General features: G+C 43.2%; 1 protein-coding gene across 1 annotated transcript in view; it reads right to left on the bottom strand.

Moving 5' to 3' along the window:
- The window catches only part of LOC121001655 (NXPE family member 3-like), a gene marked incomplete at its 5' end in the record, with an annotated part of 189723 nt that overhangs the window by 107299 nt on the left and 59411 nt on the right, over positions 1-23013 (bottom strand). Inside the window, 3 exons of the mRNA XM_040432831.1 lie at positions 8456-8662; positions 8744-8814; positions 10106-10326. Of these exons, the coding sequence (XP_040288765.1) occupies positions 8456-8662; positions 8744-8814; positions 10106-10326 (499 nt within the window). The remainder of the gene's footprint in view (positions 1-8455; positions 8663-8743; positions 8815-10105; positions 10327-23013) is intronic.

Raw genomic sequence — 23013 nt, 5'->3', positions numbered from 1 at the left:
CAGGCTCGTACCTACCTCTGTCTCCTGGGTCGCCCAGGCTCGTACCTACCTCTGTCTCCTGGGTCGCCCAGGCTCGTACCTACCTCTGTCTCCTGGGTCGCCCAGGCTCGTACCTACCTCTGTCTCCTGGGTCGCCCAGGCTCGTACCTACCTCTGTCTCCTGGGTCGCCCAGGCTCGTACCTACCTCTGTCTCCTGGGTCGCCCAGGCTGTCATCTCCTCAGTTATTCCTCCTTCTGACTCGACTAGATTTTTTTTCTCCTGGGAACGGGTAAGTTTGGTTTATTTTTTATGTATCATTACTAGTGATGTCGCGAACATAAAATTTTCAGTTCGCGAACAGCGAACGCGAGCTTCCGCAAATGTTCGCGAACTGGCGAACCGCCATAGACTTCAATAGACAGGCGAATTTTAAAACCCACAGGGACTCTTTCTGGCCACAATAGTGATGAGAAAGTTGTTTCAAGGGGTCTAACACCTGGACTGTGGCATGCCGGAGGGGGATCTATGGCAAAACTCCCATGGAAAATTACGTAGTGGACGCAGAGTCGGGTTTTAATCCATAAAGGGCATAAATCAACTAACATTCCTAAATTGTTTGGAATAACGTGCTTTAAAACATCCAGTGTGTGTATACGATCAGGTATGATGTTGGCACTGGCAGTGGGCACACTACAGTCAGTGGAAGAGGGCCTGACACACTGACTGGCAGCAGGCAAGCAACTGAATTTAGACTACTGTCTAAAAATTAAATGCCTTATTTATCGGCAAGCTACTGTGCCACCCGGTATCAGTGGTTGGCACTGGCAGTGGGCACACTACAGTCAGTGGAAGCGGGCCTGACACACACTGGCAGCAGGCAAGCAACTGAAATTACACTAAAGTGTAAAAATTAAATGCCTTATTTATCGGCAAGCTACTGTGCCACCCGGTATGAGTGGTTGGCACTGGCAGTGGGCACACTACAGTCAGTGGAAGAGGGCCTGACACACACTGGCAGCAGGCAAGCAACTGAATTTAGACTACTGTCTAAAAATTAAATGCCTTATTTATCGGCAAGCTACTGTGCCACCCGGTATGAGTGGTTGGCACTGGCAGTGGGCACACTACAGTCAGTGGAAGTGGGCCTGACACACACTGGCAGCAGGCAAGCAACTGAATTTAGACTACTGTCTAAAAATTAAATGCCTTATTTATCGGCAAGCTACTGTGCCACCCGGTATCAGTGGTTGGCACTGGCAGTGGGCACACTACAGTCAGTGGAAGCGGGCCTGACACACACTGGCAGCAGGCAAGCAACTGAATTTAGACTACTGTCTAAAAATTAAATGCCTTATTTATCGGCAAGCTACTGTGCCACCCTGTATCAGTGGTTGGCACTGGCAGTGGGCACACTACAGTCAGTTGAAGTCGGCCTGACACACACTAGCAGCAGGCAAGCAGCTGAAATTACATTAAAGTGTAAAAATTAAATGCCTTTTTTAAGCAAAGTCCTGTGCCAGCCGGTATGAGTGGTGGGCACTGGCAGTGGGCACACTACAGTCAGTGGAAGTCAGCCTGACACACACTGGCAGGCAACTAACCTTAGATTAAAGTGTAAAAATTAAGTGCCTATTTTTTAAGCAAAGTCCTGTGCCACTCGGTATGACAGGGGTGGGCACTGGCAGTGGGCACACTACAGTCAGTTGAAGTCGGCCTGACACACACTAGCAGCAGGCAAGCAGCTGAAATTACATTAAAGTGTAAAAATTAAATGCCTTTTTTAAGCAAAGTCCTGTGCCAGCCGGTATGAGTGGTGGGCACTGGCAGTGGGCACACTACAGTCAGTGGAAGTCAGCCTGACACACACTGGCAGGCAACTAACCTTAGATTAAAGTGTAAAAATTAAGTGCCTATTTTTTAAGCAAAGTCCTGTGCCACTCGGTATGACAGGGGTGGGCACTGGCAGTGGGCACACTACAGTCAGTTGAAGTCGGCCTGACACACACTAGCAGCAGGCAAGCAGCTGAAATTACACTAAAGTGTAAAAATTAAATGCCTTTTTTATGCAAAGTCCTGTGCCAGCCGGTATGAGTGGTGGGCACTGGCAGTGGGCACACTACAGTCAGTGGAAGTCAGCCTGACACACACTGGCAGGCAACTAACCTTAGATTAAAGTGTAAAAATTAAGTGCCTTTTTTTAAGCAAAGTCCTGTGCCACTCGGTATGACAGGGGTGGGCACTGGCAGTGGGCACACTACAGTCAGTTGAAGTCGGCCTGACACACACTAGCAGCAGGCAAGCAGCTGAAATTACATTAAAGTGTAAAAATTAAATGCCTTTTTTAAGCAAAGTCCTGTGCCAGCCGGTATGAGTGGTGGGCACTGGCAGTGGGCACACTACAGTCAGTGGAAGTCAGCCTGACACACACTGGCAGGCAACTAACCTTAGATTAAAGTGTAAAAATTAAGTGCCTATTTTTTAAGCAAAGTCCTGTGCCACTCGGTATGACAGGGGTGGGCACTGGCAGTGGGCACACTACAGTCAGTTGAAGTCGGCCTGACACACACTAGCAGCAGGCAAGCAGCTGAAATTACATTAAAGTGTAAAAATTAAATGCCTTTTTTAAGCAAAGTCCTGTGCCAGCCGGTATGAGTGGTGGGCACTGGCAGTGGGCACACTACAGTCAGTGGAAGTCAGCCTGACACACACTGGCAGGCAACTAACCTTAGATTAAAGTGTAAAAATTAAGTGCCTATTTTTTAAGCAAAGTCCTGTGCCACTCGGTATGACAGGGGTGGGCACTGGCAGTGGGCACACTACAGTCAGTTGAAGTCGGCCTGACACACACTAGCAGCAGGCAAGCAGCTGAAATTACACTAAAGTGTAAAAATTAAATGCCTTTTTTATGCAAAGTCCTGTGCCAGCCGGTATGAGTGGTGGGCACTGGCAGTGGGCACACTACAGTCAGTGGAAGTCAGCCTGACACACACTGGCAGGCAACTAACCTTAGATTAAAGTGTAAAAATTAAGTGCCTTTTTTTAAGCAAAGTCCTGTGCCACACGGAATGACAGGGGTGAGCACTGGCAGTGGGCACACTACAGTCTGTGGGCCTGCAGCTCCTCACACACAGGCAGGCCAGGCAACTGCAATATGTATATAAAGGAAAAAAAAAAAGCAGACTAATGTTGCAGCCCTAAAAAGGGCTTTTTGGGGTGCTGTCAGGACGCTGTCCTTACAGCAGAGATCAGATGAGTCTTTCAGGACTGGAGTGGACACTGAATTCACTAGCCTAGCTATCGATTTCCCAATTAAATCAGCAGCAGTTACAGTCTCCCTCCTCTCACTAAGACTGCAGCTTCAGAATGAATCTAAAATGGATGCTGTGCAGGAGGTGGGAGGGTCTGGGAGGGAGGGTATGCTGCTGATTGGCTGGAATGTGTCTGCTGACTGTGAGGTACAGGGTCAAAGTTTGCTCAATGATGATGTATAGGGGGCGGACCGAACATCGCATGTGTTCGCCCGGCAGAGGCGAACGCGAACAAGCTATGTTCGCCGGGAACTGTTCGCCGTCGGATAGTTCGGGCCATCTCTAATCATTACCCCGGGTCCGTCCAGGCCCTGTTCTTCCTTCTCTGCCTGGTACGTTCAGGTCTGGTCTCCCTGCATGTCTACTATTCCGGGTTTTTCCAGGATCTCCCGCTGTCGGCGGATCTGTCCAGGCTTAGCCTCCTATCCATTACGATACTTCCCCATGATCCGCACAGGCCCCCTACTCTTTCACACTCGTCTCACCCATGCCTGTCCCTTCCTGGTTTACTTTTTCCTGGCACTGCCAAGTCGGTCCTTCACCGAGCTACGTGGTGCGGTATTTCTGGGTCACCCCCTTTTTTTCCAGGTGATGCCAGAAGCAGATCCCGTGGGGTCCCCTCTCCCAGCCTTCAATTCCTGGGTGATGGATTAGAGTCCCTCCTTTCTCACGCCAGGAACCTGGTACAACATTCCCTCTCCTCCAACACGGCCAGGAATTATCAAGCCGGCTATAAAATATGTAAAGAATTTGGGGGCCCGGTGACGGCTTTGAGGGCCAGATGACTGCTTTGGGGGCCCCATGACTTTGGGGGCCCGATGACGGCTTTGGGGGCCCCATGGCTTCGGGGTCCCGATGGCGGCTTTGGGGGCCCCATGGCTTCGGGGGCCCGATGACTGTTTTCAGTCCTGCTGGGCTGATTGCCTGGTTGGTTGTCCATCTGTGCATCTGAGCTGATTTGGCCCGTATGTATCACATACATACCTGCTTCCCTAGTTTCCCAATTATCCATGTTGATGGCTCACTTTATGTTTTGACCGCAAACTTGTCCCGGTTCGCCCTACAGCATCATTGTCATGTCTTACGCAGATATTTCGTCTTGCTTTAATTGTTCATGCTTTCGTTCAGGTCCTGCCAGAGGAGGAACAAGTAGGGTATTTCCCTCTAGCATTTCAGTCTCTGATCGTAGTCGATCATATCTTGCCAACCAGGTCCCCGTGCAAAGTCTTTGCCTTTTTACCACGACCAAGAATTCATTTTCGCCGGTAGCTTCATTGCAATTGCATTCCCTCACTCATGGGAGGGCATAGACAGAATCTTGTATATTATGGCTTCGTAGCTTATTTTTGGCCCTCATTCCTGCATAGTCTAGGCAGTTAGGTTTCGGTCCCACGATCTCCTGAGGCTAGGGCATTGCCAGTACTCCATGGAACCAAAACTTTACAAGGTTCATTTGGTTTTCATGATCCATTTCACAACATATCCCCGGTCCTCCATTCCGCTTTGGGGCAGTATCCGCAATATTGAGAATCATGTCTCTGGCCTTGTCATCCACAAGATGGGTTGTAGGTCTCCTTCTGGCCTTGCCTCATACACTCCGAATTTTTTGCTCTAGATCCCTGACTCCTTGCAGTTGGCTTGGGTATTAGTTTGCACATGCCATTCGAGTTCCTTTTCTACCCTACTTGGCTTGGTTTTTGCCCACTTATAGGCCTACCCACGATCATGGCTTAGGGCACACAACAAGCCATTTAGTCAGGTTAGCTAAGACACTCCTAGCTGGGTTAGGTTGTTCCCGTTGTTTCTCTCCCTAGGGTTCTTCGGATATCTCTTGGCCGTAGCCATGACCACAAATTATATTATTACCAGGAAACACTGTGCATGCAAGCTTGCTGCAGCCCAGGGTAAATGGATGCCTGCTTCTCCACCCCATAAGTAGCAAAAGCTGCAGCAGAAGCCATTTTAGTCTCCTTAACATGATGGAGCAGTTTTTCCACTTGCCACTCCAGGCTAAGGCCAGTCAGCAAGCTAATAGCTTCCACCTTAACACCCAGGTTCAGGCCTACCTAAACTCTGGCCAGTCTCTGTCACATACCCTGTTCCTTCTAGTAAAAAGCAGGGCGGCACTACCTTCTTTGAATTCGCGGTGCACGTGTCCGTGGAATGGCGTCCAGACAAACGTTTCAGAGAAGAAGACCGGCACTTCGCAGATGTAGATCACAATGTAGATTTATTCAGTCACATATTCAAGTGGCATAGTGACGCGTTTCAGCACAAGTGTGCTTTCATCAGACTGCAATGAAACATCTTACACTCCAGCTATTTATACATAAATGAAACACTAAGGAACTGACATCATCAGAGGAGCTCCGCCTCCCTCATTAAATAAAAATTCACATTTTTTTCTGGAACTTTTGAAAATGGTTCTTGAGCAAAATTATTTTTTGTGTCAAGATTCTTTTTATCAGCAGTGCCGTGGGACCGCGATGGGATCGAACGTCGCGCCGCCATACGCAAATACATATATGGCTTCTTTTGAGTGTCAATTTGTTTACTCTAGCCCTCTATATCATCAACATTGTATATTCTGGCAACGATTCATCGACGATATTTTTTGCGTATGGCGAGGCGACGTCCGATCCCTTATGGAATTTACCACGTATTTAAATTCCATCTGGGATGAACTTAAATTCACTGTACACTATAGTTCTGATAAAATTTCCTTTTTGGATACCTGGGTGACTAGGGACAAAGAAGGTAAGATACAGACGGATTTATTTGTGAAATCAACTGATAGGAACAGTTTGCTGTCCTTTTCAAGTAGTCACCCAGCAACCATCAAGGAATCTATCCCATATTCACAATACCAGAGGGTTAGACGGATCGTTAGTGATAGGGATATGTGTCAAACAAGATTAGACGATATGACCAATAAATTTAGAGAGCGAGGCTACCCCCCTGATCGATTGGAAATACAGCGTAATAAAGCTGAGACTACACCACCGGATAGAACTAAGAAAGAAACAAGGATCCCCTTAGTGATTAAATACCATCCCTGGTCCCAGCGCCTGAGGACTATTGTTAATCAACATTGGCACATATTATCTAAGTCCTATCCACGGATAGGAGAGTTCCAGAGGCCACCCATGATAGGCTACAAACGGGCAGAAAATATTAGGGATAAAATAGTCCAAGCAGACGTGGGAAGTAATAAAATAGAAAGAGGACAGAGTTTTTTATCTACACCTGGACGGGGCACTTTTCCTTGTTTAAATTGTGTCAATTGTTCCAGCGTCATAAAGGGTTCATGTTTTTCCCACCCTCACTCGGGTGAAAATATTCCAATAAGGGGCACGTTCACCTGTGATAGTAGATTTGTGGTTTACATTCTTAAATGTCCATGTGGATTACTATATGTGGGGGAAACCTCGATGAGAATGAAGGACAGACTAAGTAAACACAAATCTACTATCCGTAAACAGAATTTATTACTTCCAATACCCCTTCATTTTCATGATAAAAAAACATAACATCTCGCAGTTGAGGTATCAGATCATTGAAGGTGTATCATTACCCCGCCGAGGGGGTGACAGAAACAAATTGTTATTGAAAAGAGAGGCTTACTGGATCCAATGTGTCCTGCTTCCTATAAGGCATTCGGCCTTATGCAATCCGATAAATATATTTCTTTCTTTCTTCAGCGTGATTAATCACTGCAAAAATGGACTATTTGACTGAAAATCTTCGCCAGTACAGAGTGGATATGTTTTTGCGAATTTTTTTTGCGAATTTTCAATTGCAAATTTTCCATTGCGATTATTTGATATGCGAATTTTTATTTAATGAGGGAGGCAGAGCTCCTCTGATGTCAGTTCCTTAGTGTTTCATTTATGTATAAATAGCTGGAGAGTAAGATGTTTCATTGCAGTCTGATGAAAGCACACTTGTGCTGAAACGCGTCACTATGCCACTTGAATATGTGACTGAATAAATCTACATTGTGATCTACATCTGCGAAGTGCCGGTCTTCTTCTCTGATACCCTGTTCCTTGAGACCATGGAATTCTGGACAGACAGACTGGAACAGTGACCCGAACTGGCACATCACATTTTCTTTCCTGCCCAACCTCCAATGTCATCCTGGAAAGGGTTTTTTAGTGCTGCGGGGGGCGAGCTGACACCCAAATGGACCAAGTTGTCCTCCACCAATGTCCAAAACAGAATTTTTGTCAAAATGAACCAAGTGTGCATTGGGGAGGATTTTCACACTCCTCTGACTGAGGCCGAATAGATCTTGCCACTGTTGCTGCCTGCCTGTCTCCATCATGCCACTGCCACGGGCTGCCAACCATCATGTTCCGTAAGGCTGCTGCAGCCTGCATTATGCTGCTGCCGGCTGGCCAACAAGTACCATATGGCTGCTGCTGCTCCTCGCTGCTAATCCTTACTGCCACTGCTATTACCACAAAGCATCTGCCACTACTACCACTACAACTACCCCTACCACCACTACTACTACCACCCACAGACAGCCTTGTATGTTCCATGCTATGCTGCTTCTGCAGCCTCTACTATTGCAGAAAAAAAATCATAAAAAAAAATAAAAATTAAATAACAAGTTTCCCTAAAAATTCTTGGACACTAGAAGGTATTATATACCATTTTATAATATATCATGGCAATTGGAGCAACTTTTGTTGGGTCCAAAATGATTCGGATCGAACCACATTTTTCAAAAATTCGGCAAACCTGAACCAAACCGAATCTCAAGTGGTTCGCTCATCTTTAGTAATAACCACTACATACCAGGAACATCCAAAAAGACCAACTGTTTTGGAGATGCACTGACCAGATATCTTTCCACCACAATTTGGCCTTTGCGAAAGTCACTTGGATCCTTACATTTTCCCCATTTTTCCTGCTTTCATCAAATCAACTTTAACAACTGACTGTCTACTTGCCGCCTAATATTTCCCACCAGGTCACCAGATACTCTGTGTTATTATCTTCCCTTTTAATGCTATGGCTGATGAGTGTAATATACAGACACACACATGCACACTCACTGCATACATGACAAGCGTGATCCATTATCTTTTTTAGCGGTATCTACAAGAGTTTCATAAATAATAATGAGAAACTGCTGTACTTTTTGCAGCAACTCACATGGGACGAAATGTATAAGGTATTCCCACCACTGGCGAAGCGTTGAATCTCCAAACATGTAGACAACCTTTGCCTTCAGACAGGAGGTGACGTTGGATGGAGAAGTGAAGCGTCTGTTCCTGCAGACACGAGACTGCCACACATCCTGATAATAATACCCCGAGGGGTCCGGAATGGAGAGTCCAGGTCTACAAACACTTCTTTCATCTGCAATGACATTGTGCAATGACTTCTCATGTTACCAGAAGTAAAACATTCACGATTGTCCCACCTCCCAAATGTTCTCACCTGTACTGGAAGTCTGGGGAAGAATGGTGATTTTTCTCAGAGTTGATGAAATTGTCTGATCAGTGATTGACCTGTGAGGACACAGCACATAGACTGGGATCTGGTGGTTCTTGACTTCAGACGTTATGTTTCTTGTGTACAATGGTTGCCCCATGGAGAACTACAAAACCTTAACACTTTAAACGTACTCATAGATATGATGAGCAATCACTCAAAAGTCAACTGAATTGGGTAACAATCATTTATTGTCTATGATCACCTTCCCCCTATAAATATTTAATGTACAGTACAGACCAAAAGTTTGGACACACCTTCTCATTCAAAGAGTTTTCTTTATTTTCATGACTATGAAGGCATCAAAACTATGAATTAACACATGTGGAATTATATACATAACAAACAAGTGTGAAACAACTGAAAATATGTCATATTCTAGGTTCTTCAAAGTAGCCACCTTTTGCTTTGATTACTGCTTTGCACACTCTTGGCATTCTCTTGATGAGCTTCAAGAGGTAGTCCCCTGAAATGGTCTTCCAACAGTCTTGAAGGAGTTCCCAGAGATGCTTAGCACTTGTTGGCCCTTTTGCCTTCACTCTGCGGTCCAGCTCACCCCAAACCATCTCGATTGGGTTCAGGTCCGGTGACTGTGGAGGCCAGGTCATCTGGCGCAGCACCCCATCACTCTCCTTCATGGTCAAGTAGCCCTTACTTTCAAAGTTTTCCCAATTTTTCGGCTGACTGACTGACCTTCATTTCTTAAAGTAATGATGGCCACTCGTTTTTCTTTACTTGGCTGCTTTTTTCTTGCCATAATACAAATTCTAACATTCTATTCAGTAGGACTATCAGCTGTGTATCCACCTGACTTCTCCTCAACGCCACTGATGGTCCCAACCCCATTTATAAGGTAAGAAATCCCACTTATTAAACCTGACAGGGCACACCTGTGAAGTGAAAACCATTTCAGGGGACTACCTCTTGAAGCTCATCAAGAGAATGCCAAGAGTGTGCAAAGCAGTAATCAAAGCAAAAGGTGGCTACTTTGAAGAACCTAGAATATGACATATTTTCAGTTGTTTCACACTTGTTTGTTATGTATATAATTCCACATGTGTTAATTCATAGTTTTGATGCCTTCATAGTCATGAAAATAAAGAAAACTCTTTGAATGAGAAGGTGTGTCCAAACTTTTGGTCTGTACTGTATATCCATTCTATGTTCAGTATGAACCATCTAATACCCCTGATATTTCCTATGTAAAGATAAGATTTATGAGAAGGTTTGAGTTGGGTGACCATTGGGCACAACACATAGAAGCATGACATGATGTAATACCCAATGTCCATTCTTACTTGTACTCACTTTTGTAGGAATTGCTGCTCGGTGGCATTGAGTATTGGGCGTCTGGCACCTCCTGAATGCTCCCGGTAGGCACTGCAGGGAAAGTCCTTTGGCCGGTTGCAGAACCACTCCTCTCTGGATTGTACGTCACGGTATGTACAGACGTCAGGTCCTGGAGGCTGCACATTACACTCTACCTTAGCGCTGCTTCCATTGTGGATGAAATATCCGTGGTAGTAAATCTGTTAAACAAAACAGCCAGAGTGAGCGGGGTCACTTATTATGCAACACGTTGTTAATACAATAGTAGGAATTTTTTGGGCAATAATAGCAATGAATCCTACATGTTCCTGATTGAGGAGCAACATACAGTAGGTGCTTGAAACAGAAGTTGAATGTATTGGTCTATCTCATATTCAAGGGTGCAACTAGCTTCTCTGCTGCTGCCATACAGTGCTAATGACTCAAAGTCCCTTTACATGATGTAATTTCATGACCAGGAACTTGTAGCTGCACCGAGCCGGTGCAGAGGATTGGGGTGGTAGTGGCCCTGATGAAATGTCACTGTGTACTCCCTTATGCCATTGCACCCTGGGGATCGGTGTAGTACTAAAGAAAGAGACTAGAATTAGTAACATAGTAACATAGTTTATAAGGCCGAAAAAAGACAATTGTCCATCCAGTTCGGCCTGTTTGATCCAGAGGAAGGCAAAAAAAAAACTGAGGTAGAAGCCAATTTTCCCCACTTTAGGGAAAAGGCATTCCTTCCCGACTCCAATCAGGCACTCAGAATAACTCCCTGGATCAACGACCCCTGTCTAGTAGCTATAGCCTGTAATATTATTACACTCCAGAAATACGTCCAGGCCCCTCTTGAATTCCTTTATTGTACTCACCATCACCACCTCCTCAGGCAGAGAGTTCCATAGTGTCACTGCTCTTACCGTAAAGAATCCTCTTCTATGTTTGTGTACAAACCTTCTTTCCTCCAGACACAGAGGATGTCCCCTCGTCACAGTCACAGTCCTGGGGATAAATAGATGATGGGAGAGATCTCTGTACTGACCCCTGATATATTTATACATAGTTATTAGATCTCCCCTCAGTCTTTTTTCTAAAGTGAATAACCCTAATGTTGATAATCTTTCAGGGTACTGTAGTTGCCCCATTCCAGTTATTACTTTAGTTGCCCTCCTCTGGACCCTCTCCAGCTCTGCTATGTCTGCCTTGTTCACAGGAGCCCAGAACTGTACACAGTCCTCCATGTGTGGTCTGACTAGTGATGTGTAAAGTGACAGGACTATGTTCTCATCACCGGCATCTATGCCCCTTTTGATGCAACCCATTATCTTATTGGCCTTGGCAGCAGCTGCCTGACACTTTTTTTTGCAGCTTAGTTTGCTGTTTATTAAAATTCCTAGATCCTTTTCCATGTCAGTGTTACCGAGTGTTTTACCATTTAGTGTGTACGGGTGACTTGCATTATTCCTTCCCATGTGCATAACTTTACATTTCTCAGTGTTAAACCTCATCTGCCACTTATCTGCCCAAGCCTGCAATCTATCCAGATCCCTCTGTAACAGTATACTGTCCTCTGTAGTGTGTATATATATATATATATATATAGTATACTGTCCTCTGTAGTATATATACAGTATACTGTCCTCTGTAGTGTGTGTGTGTGTGTGTGTGTATATATATATATATATATATATATATAACAATATAACAAAACAATAACAAACATAGGTGCACTCTGCAGTCTCACTAATTCTCAAACTGATTTTAAAATTGAGAGATTAGTCAACATGTCCTACGGTGTAGAACATGTCTAAGCCCGGACACCACGACAAGGTTTCTCAAGTAGCCCGGGACCCTACACTCTCCTACCTGAGCCGTATAGGCGATACCAGGAGCCAGTGGGCAAATTACAGAAGCATAGGGCCGACTCGCAAACAACTCACCAGTTACCTCCAGCATCTCTCAATTTTAAAATCAGTTTGAGAATTAGTGAGACTGCAGAGTGCACCTATGTTTGTTATTGTTTTGTTATATTGTTATATTAATTATCACATCCACACTTGTTACCTTGTGTAGGATGTCTATTGTGGTACTTGTGGTTCGCCGCGGGCATCCTCCATTGTATGCATTTTGCTGGGGATTGCCATTAGCAACGGGCCACAAGTGCAGGATTTGCTCCCCTATATATATGCACAACTGCATGTGGGTTTGAGCAGCTCCTGCTAATGCCAACCTGTCTTCTTAGTTTGTGTGTGTGTGTGTATGTATGTATGTGTGTATATATATATATATATATATATATATATATATATATATATATATATATATATACACTGCTCAAAAAAAAAAGGGAACACCTAAACACAATGTAACTCCAAGTCAATCCCACTTCTGTGAAATCAAACTGTCCACTTAGGAAGCAACACTGAGTGACAATCAATTTCACATGTTGTTGTGCAAATGGGATAGACAACAGGTGGAAATTATAGGCAATTAGCAAGACACCCCCAATAAAGGAGTGGTTCTGCAGGTGGTGACCACAGACCACTTCTCAGTTCCTATGCTTCCTGGCTGATGTTTTGGTCACTTTTGAATGCTGGCGGGGCTTTCACTCCAGTGGTAGCATAAGACGGAGTCTACAACCCACACAAGTGGCTCAGGTAGTGCAGCTTATCCAGGATGGCACATCAATGCGAGCTGTGGCAAGAAGGTTTGCTGTGTCTGTCAGCGTAGTGTCCAGAGCATGGAGGCGCTACCAGGAGACAGGCCAGTACATCAGGAGACGTGGAGGAGGCCGTAGGAGGGCAACAACCCAGCAGCAGGTCCGCTACCTCTGCCTTTGTGCAAGGAGGAACAGGAGGAGCACTGCCAGAGCCCTGCAAAATGACCTCCAGCAGGCCACAAATGTGCATGTGTCTGCTCAAACGGTCAGAAGCAGACTCCATGAAGGTGATATGAGGGCCCGACGTCCACAGGTGGGGGTTGTGCTTACAGCCCAACACCGTGCAGGATGTTTGGCATTTGCCAGAGAACACCAAGATTGGCAAATTCGCCACTGGCGCCCTGTGCTCTTCACAGATGAAAGCAGGTTCACACTGAGCACGTGACAGACGTGACAGAGTCTGGAGACGCCGTGGAGAACGTTCTGCTGAATGCAACATCCTCCAGCATGACCGGTTTGGCATTGTGTCAGTAATGGTGTGGGGTGGCATTTCTTTGGAGGGCCGCACAGCCCTCCATGTGCTCGCCAGAGGTAGCATGACTGCCATTAGGTACCGAGATGAGATCCTCAGACCCCTTGTGAGACCATATGCTAGTGCGGTTGGCCCTGGGTTCCTCCTAATGCAAGACAATGCTAGACGTCATGTGGCTGGAGTGTGTCAGCAGTTCCTGCAAGATGAAGGCATTGATGCTATGGACTGGCCCGCCCGTTCCCAGACCTGAATCCAATTGAGCACATCTGGGACATCATGTCTCGCTCTATCCACCAACGTCACATTGCACCACAGACTGTCCAGGAGTTGGCAGATACTTTAGTCCAGGTCTGGGAGGAGATCCCTCAGGAGACCGTCCGCCACCTCATCAGGAGCATGCACAAGCGTTGTAGGGAGGTCATACAGGCACGTGGAGGCCACACACACTACTGAGCCTCATTTTGACTTGTTTTAAGGACATTACATCAAAGTTGGATCAGCCTGTAGTGTGTTTTTCCACTTTAATTTTGTGTGTGACTCCAAATCCAGACCTCCATGGGTTGAAAAATTTGATTTCCAATATTTTTTTCTTGTGTGATTTTGTTGTCAGCACATTCAACTATGTAAAGAACAAAGTATTTCAGAAGAATATTTAATTAACCCAGATCTAGGATGTGTTATTTTTGTGTTCCCTTTATTTTTTTGAGCAGTGTGTGTGTGTGTGTGTGTGTGTGTGTGTGTGTATATATATATATATATATATATGAGTATGCTGTCCTCTGTAGTATATGTATACAATATGCTGTCCTCTGTAGTATATACATACAGTATACTGTCCTCTGGAGTGTGTGTATATATACAGTATACTGTCCTCTGTAGTATATACATACAGTATACTGTCCTCTGTAGTATACAGTTGTGTTCAAAATTATTCAACCCCCAATGCTGTAAAGGGTTTTAGGGAATTTAGTGTACATTTGTAATTGTGTTCAGAATGAAATCTTACAAGGACTTTTTAAAGAACCAAATGCAACTAAAATGACATCAATTGTTTTTTTAATACAGTATTAAATGTTTTTTTTTGTGATTTCTTCATTGACACAATTATTCAACCCCTTAAAGACTACCACTCTTAAGAACAGAGGTTCATTCAAGTGTTTTCGATCAGGTATTGAAAACACCTGTGGATGTCAAGGAGCAGCAATCAAGCATAATAAGCACCAATTAGGCCGATGTAAAAGGACTGTGATACTCGGCTCCTTCTAGACATTTACTGGTGTGTTTACAAACATGGTGAAGTCAAGAGAATGGTCCAGGAAGACAAGAGAAGAGGTGATTTCTCTTCAGAGGAAGGGCAATGGCTATAAGAAGATTGCAAAGATGTTAAACATACCAAGAGACACCATAGGAAGCATCATTCGCAAATTCAAGGCAAAGGGCACTGTTGAAACGCTACCTGGTCGTGGCAGAAAGAAGATGCTGACTTCGACTGCTGTGCGCTACCTGAAGCGCAAAGTGGAGAAAAGTCCCCGTGTGACTGCTGAGGAACTGAACAAAGATTTGTCAGATGTGGGTACTGAAGTTTCAGCTCAGACAATAAGGCGCACACTGCGTAATGAAGGCCTCCATGCCAGAACCCCCAGGCGCACCCCCTTGTGTCTCCAAAGAATAAGAAGAGTCGACTGCAGTATGCCAAAAGTCATGTGGACAAACCACAAAAGTGTTCTGTGGACTGATGGAACAAAATTAGAACTGTTTGGGCCCATGGATCAACGCTATGTTTGGAGGAGGAAGAACAAGGCCTATGAAGAAAAGAACACCTTGCCTACTGTGAAGTAGTGTTGATCACGAATATTCGAATTTCGAATTTTTATCGCGAATATAGGTACTTCGAAAATTCGTTATAGTTATATATATTCGAAATTTTGAATATTCAAATTTTTTCAGATTTTTTTTTAGATTTTTTTTTTTTTATCAGTACACATGATCCTTCCCTGCTTCTAGCTTGTGGGCCAATAAGAAGGCTGCAATATACTTGACTTTAGGAGTAGTAGTGTTTGCGAATTTTGCTCTATTTGTTTTTTTTGAATATTCGCTATATTGCTATATATTCTTGATTAAATGTTGATTTACCTTACGGTAAAAGCTTACACTGGCGCTGGTAGGTAGAAATGTGACACATAAAATACAGTGGCTGGATGAATATTCCGCTATAGTAAAAGATGGATGTCAATTGACGATCCAATGAGTTAATCACCGCAATGATAATTACCTTTTCTCTGGATGTGGGATGGAGAAATAGTCTAAGTTCTTTAAATATTTGCACGGTTCCCGTTCCTGTGTGTATAGGGGTGTGAAGAGAGGCAAAACTTCACTGCTCACCTGCTAGCATTCCAGAGAAAAGGTAATTATCATTGCGGTGATTAACTCATTGGATCGTCAATTGACATCCATCTTTTACTATAGCGGAATATTCATCCAGCCACTGTATTTTATGTGTCACATTTCTACCTACCAGCGCCAGTGTAAGCTTTTACCGTAAGGTAAATCAACATTTAATAAATTTTGTATCCTGGGCGTCAGCAGCAAAGCCCATTATATACACTGTGCAGCGGACCTCCAACTGTAGGTTGGTAGATTTTTTTTTGTATGGGAGCGCAGGAGTGTTTTTGATTTTCTCTGCTATATATTCTTGTTTTAGAATATTACGAATATTCGAAAAAACGAAGTTATAGCAATATAGAGAATATTCTAAAAAAATCGAATAGAGCAATTTAGCTAATATAGTGATATAATCTTCTTTGTCTAATAGTTGTAAGTTGAAAAATTCTAATTCCGAAAATTCGCATATTGCACAATCATTACCTTTCCGATTTTCTGAGTAAAAAAAAAAATCGCAAATTTTCAAATTTGAGAATTTTTGACGAATATTCTACAAAATATTAGCGAGATATTGCGAATTCAAATATGACCCCTGCCGCTCATCACTACTGTGAAGCATGGCGGGGGGGTCAATCATGCTTTGGGGCTGTTTTGCTTCTACAGGTACAGGGAAGCTTCAGCGTGTGCAAGGTACCATGAATTCTCTTCAGTACCAGGAGATATTGGATGAAAATGTGATGCAGTCCGTCACAAACCTGAGGCTTGGGAGACGTTGGACCTTTCAACAGGACAATGATCCCAAGCATACCTCCAAGTCCACTAGAGCATGGTTGCAGATTAATGGCTGGAACATTTTGAAGTGGCCATCGCAGTCACCAGACTTAAATCCGATTGAGAACCTCTGGTGGGACTTAAAGAAAGCAGTTGCAGCGCGCAAGCCTAAGAATGTGACTGAACTGGAGGCTTTTACCCATGAAGAATGGGCGAAGATACCCGTAGATCGCTGCAAGACACTTGTGTCAAGCTATGCTTCACGTTTAAAAGCTGTTATAACTGGAAAAGGATGTTGTACTAAGTACTGAGATTGAATGTCACTTGGGGGTTGAATAAAACTGATAATGATGTGAGCACAGAAAAGACATTTGTGGTTATCTCATTATAAATGTTATGTTATATTTGTCTGACTTACAAGGGCCTCTTTAATTTAATTGTAAACAAGATGACTGAAATGATCAAAATCAATGTCAAACTGGCCAAAACACTCAATTTCAGTGGGGGTTGAATAATTTTGAACACAACCGTATATACAGTATACTGTCCTCTGTAGTGTATATATACTGTCCTCTGTAGTGTGTGTGTGTGTATATATATACAGTTGCAAGAAAAAGTATGTGAACCCTTTGGAATGATATGGATTTCTGCACAAATTGGTCATAAAATGTGATCTGATCTTCATCTAAGTCACAACAATAGACAATCACAGTCGGCTTAAACTAATAACACACAAAGAATTAAATGTTACCATGTTTTTATGGAACACACCATGTAAACATTCACAGCGCAGGTGGAAAAAGTATGTGAACCCCTAGACTAATGACATCTCCAAGAGCTAATTGAAGTGAGGTGTCAGCCAACTGGAGTCCAATCAATGAGATGAGATTTTGTGAATTTGACCCTAAAATGTAGCTGACAAATGTTATATATTTTTTTCCATTCTAATAGGTATAGCAGTGGTACATCACACCAAAAATATTGCTAAATTTCAATATAAAATGTAACTGACAATTTTTTTTTTATTAACCGGCCTACTAGGTATAGCTGTGGTACTTCACACCCAAAAATTGTTGAATTTCAACTGAAAATGTAACTGACAAATATATATTTTTTGTTAAACGGCCTACTAGGTATAGCAGTGGTACTATACACCCAAAAATTGGTGAATTCCACCAGAAAATGTAAATGACAAAGTAGTGAAATTAATATAAAATAAAACACGTACAAAAAAAAATAATGGATTTATGAGGTGGAGTTCCATATGGAGTAGGAGTTTGAGGAGGCGGTGGACGTAGCGGAGTAGATGGAAGCGGCGGTGGAGGAGGACGAGATAGCCAACACAGGTTTTTGGTTTTAATTACATTTTGCAAAATTAAGGTACACTCCAAAAGAGTGTGAAATATCCAAAATACAAACATTAGCAATTGCGCTGAGGTATAACAATGACTGCTTAGTGCCGGTATACATGTCTATTCTGCACAAGGTACGGACAAGCCCTGAGGGATCCAAGCCTGGTTCATTTTAATGAACGTGAGCTTGTTAATTCATTAGCTGCAAGTACTACCTTCAAGTACTACATTAAAGTACAGTATAGAGATATTGCAGGAGACTGAAGAGTTTGAAGAGAAACTGCAAGAGATTGGTTTGGAGTTTGCAACTGGCTCATCTGTGTTGTTTTTTCTGATCATTGCTTGAAAAGAGGTAAGGAATTTGGTCAGCTGTCTGCTATTGTGCGTTTGCTAATGAGCCTAGCTCACTAAGGTGTTACATTTGTTGCTGGGGGAGGAGTTTGAGAAGCAGCGTGTGTATATATAGAGACAGACTCATTAGCTGGCCTAATTCATTAGCTGCAAGTACTACCTTCAAGTACAGTATAGAGATATTGCAGGAGGTAGGCTGGAAGGTGGAAACAATACAAAAAAAAGGTAAGATTTGTTTGATTTAAATTTAATTTTTTTTTATTTTATTTTTTTTCTCCTCTTTAAAATGGCAGACTTGGTTCAGTGCAGGAATTGTTGTGCATTTATTTCATGTTCCACTCTTTGGAGATTCGGATGCTGTCAGATCTGTAGACAGTTCTCCTTACTGCAGCAGGAAATTGCATTTTTGAAAGCTGAAATATTTAAATTATCTGTTAAACAAACTCCAGCTAGGACTGCTGCAATGCCACTGCCACAGAGTACCCCCAGAAATGGCAGATGGGTTACTGTAGGTTCTGGAAGTCTTAGAGTGGTGGATAGAAGACATGTCCCACAGTCGGTGGTTCTCCATAATTCATTTGCAGCACTCTCAGAATGTAAGGACAACATGGATATGGACTCAAGCACAGAGGGTGTGAAACCATCGACTCCTATGTCTAATGTATGCAACAAAAAGGATAAAGTGAAGTCTCAAAGGAAGCAGCTGTTGCTGGGGGATTCAATCATAAGAAGTGTGGAGCTTAAAGAAAATGGTTTTGTGAGATGTCTCCCTGGGGCTACTGCTAGAAGAGATAGAAGATGTATTATTAATATTGTTAAGCAAGCAAAGCAGGAAGGGGACGTGGATGTTCTTGTCCATCTAGAGACAAATGACCTGGCTTGCAATGAAGTGTCAGAGGTGAAAAAATCTTTTATCACAATTGGTAATGGCGTACAGGATTTTGCATCCACCAGTTCATTTTCTGAAGTTCTGCCTGTGCATAATGTTCAGAATGATAGGCAGAGGCGCATAAAGGAGTTCAACATATGGCTTGGTAAATGGTGTCAAGAGCAAGGATTTGGCTTTGTTTCTCATGAAAGCTCTACTTGGAATAGAAAGGAACTGTACAAAAAAGATGGTTTCCATCTTTCTCTCAAAGGAACAAATGTACTTAGTAAACAACTCCAAGAATTTGCGGAAGAGTATTTAAACTAGGAAGGGGGGGCAAAAGAGTGAAAATAAAAGAGTCCAATTGCCCCCCGAAACAATGCCAGAACAGGTCAGAAGCACAGAGGTTAAGAAATGATAAGCTCAGAGTCCTGTCTACAAATGCTCGCAGTTTAGGTAAAAAAAATCAATGAACTTGGGTCAATAATGGCATCTGAGAATGTAGATTTAGTGGCTGTTACGGAGACATGGTTTAATGAAAGAAATGACTGGGACATAACCATACCAGGGTACTCTTTATACAAGAAGAGACAGAGAAGGCAAGAAAGGAGGAGGAGTGGCCCTGTATGTGAAAGATAGCATTAAATCTAACCTAATACAAGTTGGTGAGGCCAACATAGAGTCAGTTTGGGTTACGTTGCAGTTTGCTTACCATGCAGTAACTCGTGTAGGTGTGATATATAGACCACCTGGTCAAGTTAAAGAACTAGATGATCTACTAGTTGAAGAAATAGCTAAAATGACAATGAAAGGAGAAGTTATCATTATGGGAGATTTCAATCTTCCAGATATAAACTGGAAAACCAAAATAGCAAGTTCTACCAGGAGTACAGATATTCTAAATTCCCTACTGGGGTTATCTCTACAACAAGTGGTTGAGGAGCCAACCCGGAGGGAGGCCATTTTGGATTTGGTATTCACAAATGGGGATTCGGTATATGATGTCATTGTAGGCGAAACCTTGGGATCTAGTGATCACCAGTCAGTGTGGTTTAATATAAGAACTGTGAAAGAGTCCCACCACACAAAAACAAAAGTTTTAGATTTTAGAAAAACAGACTTTTCAAAAATGAAATTAGACATAAATGAGTCCTTATCAGACTGGAACGGATTACATGGAGTCCAGGAGAAATGGGACTACTTAAAAGGTGCATTATTGAAGGCAACAGAAAATTGCATTAGACTTGTCAGTAAAAGCAAAAAAAGGAAGAGACCACTGTGGTACTCAGCAGAAGTGGCCCAAATCATTAAAAATAAAAAGCAAGCATTTTGTAATTATAAAAAAACCCAGAGCAATGAAGATAAGGAAATCTACAAGATTAGGCAGAGAGAGGCCAAGCAAGTTATAAGAACTTCTAAAGCGCAGGCAGAAGAAAAACTAGCTCAGTCTATGAAAAAAGGGGATAAGACATTCTTCAGATATATAAATGAAAAAAGGAAATTAAAACAAGGAATAACTAAATTAAAAACAAAGGATGGAAGGTATGTAGAAGAGAATAAAGGGCTAGCCGACTGCCTTAATGAATACTTCTGTTCAGTTTTTACAAAAGAAAAAGGAGAAGGACCTCCACTAGAAAGAATGACTAATAAATCATTTGATGCATGTATCTTTACAGAGGAAGATGTTCTAAGTTTGCTGTCTAAGGTGAAGACAAATAAGTCACAGGGGCCTGATGAGATACACCCAAAATTATTAAAAGAGCTTAGTGGTGAGCTGGCAAAACCGCTAACAGATATATTTAACCAATCATTAGTAACAGGAGTGGTCCCGGAAGATTGGAAATTGGCTAATGTCGTGCCCATTCACAAGAAAGGTAGTAGGGAGGAATCGAGCAACTATAGACCAGTGAGTCTGACATCAATAGTAGGCAAATTAATGGAAACCCTATTAAAGGATAGGATTGTGGAACATCTAAAATCCCATGGATTGCAATATGAAAAACAACATGGGTTTACTTCAGGGAGATCATGTCAAACAAATCTTATATATTTTTTTGACTGGTTGACTAAAATAATAGACGGTGGAGGTGCAGTAGACATCGCATATCTAGATTTTAGTAAGGCTTTTGACACTGTCCCACATAGAAGACTTATCAATAAACTGCAGTCATTGAGCATGGACTCCTATATTGTTGAGTGGATTAGGCAGTGGCTGAGTGACAGACAACAGAGGGTGGTAGTCAATGGAGAACATTCAAAACAAGGTCATGTTACCAGTGGGGTTCCACAGGGATCTGTACTGGGACCAATTTTGTTTAATATCTTCATAAGTGATATTGCAAAAGGCCTCGATGGTAAGGTTTGTCTTTTTGCTGATGACACAAAGATAGGTAGCAGGGTTGATGTTCCTGGAGGGAAACACCAAATGGAAAAGGATTTAGGAAAACTAGAAGAATGGTCAGAACTCTGGCAACTGAAATTTAATGTGGATAAGTGCAAGATAATGCACCTGGGGCGTAAAAACCCAAGGGCAGAATATAGAATATTTGACACAGTCCTGACCTCAGTATCTGAGGAAAGGGATTTAGGAGTAATTATTTCAGAAGACTTAAAGGTGGGAAGACAATGTAATAGAGCAGCACGAAATGCCAGCAGAATGCTTGGATGTATAGGGAGAGGTATAAGCAGTAGAAAGAGTGAAGTGCTTATGCCGCTGTACAGAACACTGGTGAGACCTCACTTGGAGTATTGTGCTCAGTACTGGAGGCCATATCTCCAGAAGGATATAGATACTCTAGAGAGAGTTCAGAGAAGAGCTACTAAACTAGTACATGGATTGCAGGATAAAACTTACCAGGAAAGGTTAAAGGACCTTAATATGTATAGCTTGGAAGAAAGAAGAGACAGAGGGGATATGATAGAAACTTTTAAATACATAAAGGGAATCAACTCGGTAAAGGAGGAGAGCATATTTATAAGAAGAAAAACTACCACAAGAGGACACAGTTTTAAATTAGAGGGGCAAAGGTTTAAAAGTAATATAAGGAAGTATTACTTTACTGAGAGAGTAGTGTATGCATGGAATAGCCTTCCTGCAGAAGTGGTAGCTGCAAATACAGTGAAGGGGTTTAAGCATGCATGGGATAGGCATAAGGCTATCCTTCATATAAGATAGGGCCAAGTGCTATTCATAGTATTCAGTATATTGGGCAGACTAGATGGGCCAAATGGTTTTTATCTGCCGACACATTCTATGTTTCTATGTTTCTATGTCCACATTGGCTGTAGACAGGCGGCTGCGCTTGTCTGTGATGACGCCCCCTGCCGTGCTAAAACACATGTTCAGATAATAAACTGGCTGCAGGGCAGGCCAGCACCTCCAAGGCGTAAAGGGCAAGCTCAGGCCATGTGCCCAATTTGGAGACCCAGAAGTTGAAGAGGGCAGACCCGTCATTCAGTAGGTGTAGGCGTGTGCACACATACTGCTCCACCATGTTGGTGAAATGCTGCCTCCTGCTAAGACGTTCCATATCAGCTAGTGGTGCTGGTTGTTGTGGTGTGCTGACAAAGCTTTTCCACATTTCGGACATGCTAACCCTGCCTTCTGAGGTGTTGGCGGTGCCCCAGCTGCTTTGGCGACCTCTTCCTCGTCCTCCTGCCTTTCCTTGTGCTTCCACTGTGCCCCCGCTGTCAGGTAGGAATGCCACCAGCAGCGAGTCTACCAGCATGTACTTGTACTTGCGCATCTTACGATCACGCTCCAGTGACGGAATTAAGGACGGTACGTGGCCACCCAGTAATCAGCACAAGTTAGAATGTGGGCAACTCGGCGGTCGTTGCGGAGACACTGCAGCATGTAATCGCTCATGTGTGCCAGGCTGCCCAGAGGCAACGAAAAGCTGTCCTCTGTGGGAGGTGTATCGTCTGTGTCCTCTGTATCGCCCCATCCACGCACCAGTGACGGCCATGAGCTGGTCTAGGTGCCACCCT

Source organism: Bufo bufo, chromosome 5, assembly GCF_905171765.1.
Source record: "Bufo bufo chromosome 5, aBufBuf1.1, whole genome shotgun sequence".
NCBI lineage: Eukaryota > Metazoa > Chordata > Amphibia > Anura > Bufonidae > Bufo > Bufo bufo.
The sequence above is the reverse complement of the archived record's forward strand: the minus strand, read 5'-3'. Positions and strand labels throughout refer to the sequence as shown.